The following is an 8,620-nucleotide window of genomic DNA, read 5'->3' on the forward strand; positions in this document are numbered from 1 at the left end:
GTTGAATATCCTCAATAGTTAGGCTATCCAAGTCACTAAAAATATTCCTCCAATCACAATATTTCATTTTGACACGTCAGATGGGCTTCAATATCTGAGTTTACGTATGGGCTTCAAGTTAATCTATTATTTAGAGTGGGTTTACGTGTGGGCTTCATTTTCATTACGTCTGGACTTTATTTTACATACGCCGAAAAAAAAATGAAAGGAGTCGGAGGACGGAAGTCACGAGGATCTACCTCCTACCACTTCGTCTTCTCTGCTTGAAACCATAGCGACTTCTTTCGTATCAGCTCCCTCTTTTCTTCGTCTTCTACATAATCAATACTCAACTTCGATCAATCAATTTCTTCATTATGATTTCGTTTCAGCTCCCTCTTCTCCTGCTTCTTTATATACTCAACTTTCTTTGTACAAACCTAAACCCTAGAACCGCTCTAATCTCAATCCATGGCGACGAAACCAAATGGAAATTCCCCTGTCTCATCCGCTTCTGATGAAGAAGTCATGTTCTTCAGAGATATCTCTAGGTACCCACGAAACTCAGCTGCGCTTCCCTCTGCTACACTTCTGGAAGGCTTGGAACCCCGACGCTTATTAGCCTGGAGATGTTCCTCATCGACGAAAAGGTTATATGAAATCTTCAATTTTTTTACCTTTAGTTCCAAATTATTTAACTTAGTTCCAATCTTCAATCTTCTAAAAAATTTTGGTTTTTAGTTCCCACTTATTTAATAAAAACATTGTTAGTTCCCACTTACGTGAAATCTTCGTAATCTATCTTTTTAGAGATTTGATGAATTAACAATGTTTAAGATTACTACCACCAATGATCTGTTTGCTCAGTTTTAAAAAAAAGGATGAAAATAAACGTGTTTAGAACTTTGACCACCACTGAGATGTTTGTTTTCTTGCTTTATCTCTATCTACTTTATCGCTTATCACTTTTTCGTTTGCATATAAAACATTGTTAGTTCCCACTTATTTAGCTCATCGTTTGCTTTATCTCTATCTACGTTTTGGAGATTTGTATTCCTTTAAAGACCTAAAAATATGTTAAAAAGTTTTGGATTCCTGCTGTCAACTTCTGACTTTAGAACTGAAGCAGACCCACTGAGATGTAGTGTTCTTAGAGTAAGGAACTTCGAGATTCGAGTTTGATTCTGTCTCGAATGAGATAATACATATTCTATCTAATTTGATGAAATTTCAATTTTTTTTTTTTTTGGTCTTGGAGAGTCGTAGGAAGAAAGGGATGAATCGACCGTGACTGTTAATTGAGATACTACAAGTTACAATTGTGAGTAAAAATGTGGTTGCCTACTTTGAGCTAAGGCTCAATTGAGGGAGTGAAGAGAAGAGGGGAGATGGCGTTACACAGGTTCATCTCAATGTCTACGATATAACACATGTGAACAACTACCTCTGTTGGTCTGGCATAATTCCATTCTGGAATATACAGTATGTTTATTCTATTTCTCTTCATAACTCTTCTCTCTTATATAACTTAGTTATTTGATGAAAACCATTTTTATGAGTCTGTATATCATGGACCATTTTTATTTATTTAGAGTTTTAACACTGTTTATCAATTCATTATCTTAAATTAAATTATTCAGTGGAGGAATCCACTTGAAAGCCAAATTTATTTAGTTGGTCTGTCGTTGTTAGTTGAAACGAAGAATCAAAGCCGTCAGTTGGGTAGGTCTTTGTTTCTGATATCTATGATCATTTGTATTCGGTAGCTACGTTGATGGAATGAGTGATTAGAGAATGCTTTGTTTTCTTTAACCCTTCAAGTCTCTAAATAGGCCAAAGCTTCCCATGCATCAAGATAAGAGATTAAATCAAAGATCAAATTTTGTTTGGTATATATATATTACTTTCCATCCTGTCTGAATGAAATAGAGAAAGAATAATATGTGTAACCTATTCTATTTACATCTTTGTTTCTTCACAGGATCTGGTGATGCCCATTACTGTTTCATTAGGTGCTGAATTTTGGTATGTTTGAGTCAGAGAAGGAAGCCAAGAAAGAATTTTTCCCGAAGTATCGAGTCCAGTGGAGTGGAGTTCTTGATACTCTCACCAAAGGTGTAGTTTCTTTTCCTGTATTCCACCATTACTTAACCTTTTGTGACAATTATGTTTTTTTAAACACGATCTGTTCTGAATAATAACTTGATTTATGCCAACACAGTGGTGGTCTTCAATGTAGTTATTGTTGCTTTGTGTGAGCTTTATGACAAGCCTCCTCTGCTTTTTAAGTTTTGGAAAAGAATTTTGTTTATAACCATAATAAATTATGTCCTGAGAGAATACTATAATGTAGTGAAATAATCTTCAAACCCAGTTTTTTTGAACCAAGTGATCCATTTATTTTCTGAACTAAATCCTAATATGAATTAGGTCAACGGAAATAATTTAATCATGTTCGCATAGGTCTTGAAATAAGATTACTGTTCTTAACTAAATTATGTCCTGAGAGAATACTATAATGTAGTGAAATAATCTTCAAACCCAGTTTTTTTGAACCAAGTGATACATTCATTTTCTGAACTAAATCCTAATAGAAAGTAGTTGAGAATTTCGAATAGGTCTTGAAATAAGATTACTGTTCTTAAAGGTTTCTGTAAAATCTTGCCTTGCTACTATATGATCCTTTGGTTTTAGTTGTTGAAAATTTCACGTCTCGAGAATTTTGGTTAAGATCCTCCTTTGGTTTTCCTTCAGATTCATTCAGCAAATGCTCGGAGGTTCTTCAGTCCCTGATTATGAGAAGCTTCAAGTGGATAAGTTTTATTTTCAAATAAAGTAACAATGAGTTTCTGCGTAAAACATCAGGAAATATTAAGAAACGTTTCGCCTCCTCAATCCCTTCATTACTTCCCAACATATTCTTAAATTTGTTACTGGATTCCAGAAACGTTGAGAGAGGTCTTGCTTCCCTAGACATATTTATTCTGAATTGCATTTTGTTTCTCTCTACGGATTTAAGAATAAAAAATAAAAAAATGACCTATTCCCAGTCTAAAGGCATAACAACATTATTCATTTGCTCTCTTTCATCAATCTTAAATATGCAATGTTTCATTTTTGAGTTTTTATGTGGTTCAGGCTACTGATCAATAAGAATAACATGTCTCCAGAATTTTCATTGGCGTTTTTCTATTTTTCCTTCCTTCCAGGTTTAGATTAGTTTTCAGTGATATATTGATTTGTACACTACTTTTTCTTACAGTGAGTTAGCAAATGGTTGCTTCAAAGTTGAAAAAGCTTATTTGTTAAACCATCATGCAAATTATATTAGACCAAAATTAACTATAATAATTAAACATGATTAAAAAACTGTGAAAAACGTTTAAACAATGATAAAAATCACTAAAAACAAATAATTACTTTAAACTTAAAATATAAGACACCACTATATAACAATATTGTATTTTCATATTTTAATCCATGCAGCTGTTATAAACTACTATATTTTTTTTCCGTTCAAGTGTTATAAACTACTATTTTTTTCAGTCAGTAGAAAACCATGATACGTATTAGTAAAAGTAGTCACATATAAAATTGGTATATAACATTCGATTACAAAGTGGACGTAAACCTAGAACAATACTTGGAAGTTCGTTATTAGAGATTTTTTCCTCACGCATTTACATATGGTAAAATTATGAACTAATATGATTTAAGCTGTATACACAAGTGATATATTAAGTTTACAAAAACCCTCAAACTACCTTCATTTTTATTTTGTTAATCGCATTACATTTTTATTTCATATAATGAAAATATATGTTGCAATAACATAAGCTTTATATAGAAAATACAATCTCATAAATTTTAAAACTAAATCGCAAATTTATAAAAATATTTAGTTGAAAAGGTGAAACGGAAATGACTATTTAAAAAAAACAGAAACAACTGTTTGAAATACAAAATCAAATTTAAAGCTTAGAAAAATGTGAATGCAAAAAATTCAATTAAAATATAAGAAATAGGTACGAAAAATAAAGAAAGATTAAAATCAAAATAGTATATGAAGTTTGACAAAACAAATATTAAAGACTCAAAGTAAGAAAAAAATAATAGTCTAAATCACTAAATATTGTTAGTTTAAATTAAAATGATAAGGCTATATCGAATTAGAAATCATTTATATTTTCAATTTGTGACATTAGTAGAAGATAGTAGATTTTTTTTACTGGAAATGAAAAAATAATAAGAAAATAATATTTTTGGATCATAGTTTTGGACTGAAAATATATTCGAAATTTCCCTTATTGGTATATAAATATTCATTTTAATAACAACGTAATAACCTGATTGTATTTTTTAAAATAGTAATTTTTAAATCAACTAATATATAATAATAAAATTTAAATAAATTATGAATATATTTTGAGAATATTTTGATTATCATTTACACTGATTTTAAATCCAGAATAATATTTTAACTATAGCTAGATTGTAAGATATTTTTGTTTATAAGTAAACAAATAATTTAGTAATATTAATTGCTGACAAAAAATATGATAATCATAATAATTTCATAGAATTTTCAGTGTATTTTACACATAGAACATTTTTAACGTAATTTTATTTAAAGCAATGAGTATTTAAATTATCTTTACTTATTATAATTGTAAGAAATATGTTATAATCGTAAGAAAATATATTATAGGAGATTAAATAAAATATAAATAAAAACATCAATATGGTATAAATAATACATATGACAAAGAAATATACGATATGGAGATTAATAATATATATTTTTAATAACCTAAATATGTAACAGGAGATATTTTGGATAATAACTAAGGTTTCACAAATTATTTATTCATTTCACATTTTCTCACCATTCCAAATATATTAAAAATAGAAAAAAAATTGTAAGTTTTACTCATTTCTAATTCAATTTAATATTTATATTTATATTACATAGAAGTAATATATTGTAATATAGATATCAAATACAATATTATTTTAATAAACCCGGGCGTAGCCCGGGAAAAACCTCTAGTATATTTAAAATTTTTTAATTCTAACTTTTATCTTTATAAAATATAAATAATTCAATTAGATAAAAAATTAAATTATTATAAAATATAAAATTTTAATATTCATATTGGTAATCAATGTATTAAATTATTCTCTTTTGTTTCATATTTTTATTTATAAGATGTAGATTTTAAATCAAAATCTTTCTATAGTAATAATTAAATTACGAAATTTGTATTGAAATTAACATATATTGTATTTTAACTGAAAATAAATCATGTGGTACTGAAAGGATGATAAAAATCACAAATATAAAAGATTAACAAAATAAAAATAGCTTAGAAGTGTTCAATCCGGTAAAACCAAACTATTTAAAACCAAACCAAACCGAAATAGAGAAAATAATTTGGATTTAGTTCTACCGAATAAACCAAATGGATGTTATTTTAAGAAAGTGCAGTATATGAATATGGTTCAATATATTAAGCAATCAAACTGAATAAACCAATGAAACCGATTAATTCAGATATATTAGTATACTTATATATAATTTTTTTTAATAATCTGTATTTGATCAATAATTCCAATAAAAATCAGAGAAACTGACTATAATATTAGTCATTAAAATTATAAAATTAATATAAGATAAAAGTAATGATGATATTATCGCTAGATAATATCTATTCATAATAATTATATATTAAATATACATTTAAAAATAATAATTGTATATATATCATTTGAATAGTTAAATATTTATTAATTATATTAAATATCATGATAAATATATAAATATCAAAATAAAAATTTAAATAATAATATTAATTAAATTAATGACGTATCCTAAGATTATGGAAAAGATACAAGTAAATAAATTAACTAAAATCTTGGAGAATATGACAAATTAGCAAAATATCCTAAAATTATGGAAAAAATGACAAATAAGCAAATTAACTAAAATCATGGAGAAGATGACAAATCAGCAAATTCACTTTTCAAATAATAGTATAGATTTGGCACTTGTGTATAGATATTTTTTCATTTTTATATCGATCAAAATTTATTTTATAAAAAAAAATATCATACTTGTTGTGTAATGTTCATCTTTTATTGTCACTTATAATAGTTTGTTCATGTCTAATGTCTTATTCGAAATTATACAGTTATACAATTTCAATGGGATTATTTCATATAGATCAAAATTTATTTTATATAAAAGAAAATGATATTTCAATAAACAAATACGGTTTAGTCTGGTTTGGTTTAAATGGGTTGATCGGATTAAGTGATTGAACCCTTCCCTATATTACACGCCAGCTTTTCTCCAACGATGATAAACAAGAGTTTTGCTGATTGTTTGAACTTGTGATTAGAACTAAGTAACTAACACCAAAAAGTGTTTGGAAACTAGGTAAAAAGCAAGCCGTCAGGGGTTTAAAAGACAACACAGACTGATTCATAGTGCAGCAGCAATAAAACGACCAAACTGAAAACATGATAACACAAACCAGAAGAAGAAGAAAAAAACAGCACCTACGTCCACCTTACGAGTTACGTCTACTGCCGAAGTGAAAAGATCTGATAATTAAGAGGTGAGGCTACCTTCAATCACCTGAAAACGCAGAGCAGGTCCCCTCTTGTCCCTCACAGTCTCTCCAAACACTGCTCCAGTCCGGTCTAGAAAAGTGCACTTGCCTGGTGGCGTGAATGCTGAATAGCCTCTTTCTATCATCTGATTAAGACTCAACACGTTTCTGTTCAACCCAGGAACGAAAAGCACATTCTTAATCATCTTCTTTTTCCCATCCTTCATCATAATCTTCACATCTCCTCTTCCTTCCACCCTGAGAAACTTTCCATCTGCCAATCCAATCTTAGCTTTATGTGTTCTGTCCAAAGCGGTAAAGTACTTCTCATACGGAGTCATATGATTCGTTGTACCATCGGGGTATATCATCCATACATCCTCATCATAAGTGTCATTGCCTAAAGCTTCCTCTGCTAACATTAAGTACTCAACTTCAACTTCTTCCAGAGATTCCTTAACCACTTGCTCCTGATTCTTTCTCTTGCAGTCTCTCGCAAAGTGCCCTCGTTCTCCACACTGAAAGCACTTACCACGCCTCGAACTCCCCTTTCTAGGGTTGTAATAACAATCTTCCTCGTTGTGATTCCTCTTCTTGCACAGACCACACCACTTACCAGGCCTCGAGTCAAGACTCATACCCTTCATCATCAGAACGCAAGCTTCCTCCGCCACATCATCACATATATCGAAAAACTCAGGAAGACTTTCAAGAGGCATGTTCTCCATAACCTCCGCGTTCTCTTCCAAACACGGAGCCACAATCGTATACGGCATCTTGAGCGAACTCAGAACCTTCTTGTTAACCTCGTACTTGGATTTCACCCTGTTCAAACGACGCATCTCTTCGAGGATCACCGTGACTCTACCTACGTAGGATTCAATCGTTTCTCCTTCCTTCATGCTGAGTTCTTCGAACCGCTTCTCTAACCTAACCAGTTCCACCGCTTTGTTTCCGTTTTTGAGCAGATCCCAAGCGTCCTTGGCGCAAGAAGCGGAGAGAGTCTTCCTGAAGGCAGAGTTCGGAAGAGATGATTGCAGTACCTGAAGCGCTTTGGTGTCTTTCACCACGAGATCTCTCCATTTGGAGAGTTCTTCGGGTTGAATCGTCGCTGATAGCTTTGGATTTTTTGATGGATCTGGCGGGACTCCGTTTTCGACGACATCCCAGAGTCCTTTCTGGATCAGTTTGGTTCTCGTGGCTGGAGCCCAGGTTTCAAAGTTCAGTTCGTCGGAGATCTTCTTCTTCGATGACGCCATAGCCGTAACAGTTAGGGTTCTTTTAAAACTTTTTTATTAGCGGATGACTTTCTATTTTATATTGAGTGGCATTTACATCGTAACTGTAAGCCCTAACTTGCATTTTGAAATCCAATGCAACGTTTCAAATTTCGAAAACGGTTTTGGTTCAGTTTTAATGCAGTTGGAGAACTTAAGTGTGTTTGGTTAAGCGTCCCGGTTTGGTTCGAGCAGATGTATTGTAAATTAATTAATCCGATTAAAATTAAATACAACTCAGGTATCGGTGCGAGCTTTTCTCTTCCTTCTGATGGTCAACAAGATTCATCGATGGTTTTGGCTTGATTGTCTTCATCCTTTCCTAGGTCATGAATCTGACATCTCCCATTCCTCGAGGCATGTAATTGTTTAACTTTGCTTGTAAAACTATTCTAGTATCTAGAGGTATGGAATGGACTAGTGGTAGTTGTTAAACTCTACTGGTTAAAAGGTGTGTGTAGTAAGTAGCAAATTTACTACAAGAGTGTATGTGTAAGAGAGTGTTAGATATGAGAGTATGAATGCAAATGTGAAGTTTCTCTCATCTCTATAAATCATCAAACCGAGAATCAAAAATAAAAAGATGACTAATAATGCAAACCTGATTCAAATGAAATGTTCAACACTTTTGACAACTACCATAGTTGACAATATCTCATAAGATAATTACCAACATTGCTGATTACAAAGCACACAAATGACTAAAAAGTTACTCCCAAAGTAAAAAAATAGTACTAACCGAAAATATGG

General features: G+C 31.1%; 1 protein-coding gene and 1 long non-coding RNA gene across 2 annotated transcripts; one reads left to right on the forward strand and one right to left on the reverse strand.

The window, feature by feature from the left end:
• The first annotated feature begins 218 nt into the window (after window positions 1-218).
• On the forward strand, window positions 219-5,035 carry LOC117133972. Its single transcript, XR_004458053.1, has 2 exons — window positions 219-1,868; window positions 1,961-5,035. It is a non-coding gene; the product is annotated as an uncharacterized LOC117133972 (long non-coding RNA).
• Window positions 5,036-6,388: 1,353 nt separating this feature from the next.
• On the reverse strand, window positions 6,389-8,083 carry LOC103869262 (retrovirus-related Pol polyprotein from transposon TNT 1-94). The gene has a single exon (XM_033291259.1). The coding sequence runs from the start codon at window positions 7,850-7,852 to the stop codon at window positions 6,593-6,595; it is 1,260 nt and encodes a 419-aa protein (XP_033147150.1). The 5' UTR covers window positions 7,853-8,083; the 3' UTR covers window positions 6,389-6,592.
• Window positions 8,084-8,620: the final 537 nt, after the last annotated feature.

Source organism: Brassica rapa, chromosome A05 (genome assembly GCF_000309985.2).
Source record: "Brassica rapa cultivar Chiifu-401-42 chromosome A05, CAAS_Brap_v3.01, whole genome shotgun sequence".
Taxonomy (NCBI): domain Eukaryota; kingdom Viridiplantae; phylum Streptophyta; class Magnoliopsida; order Brassicales; family Brassicaceae; genus Brassica; species Brassica rapa.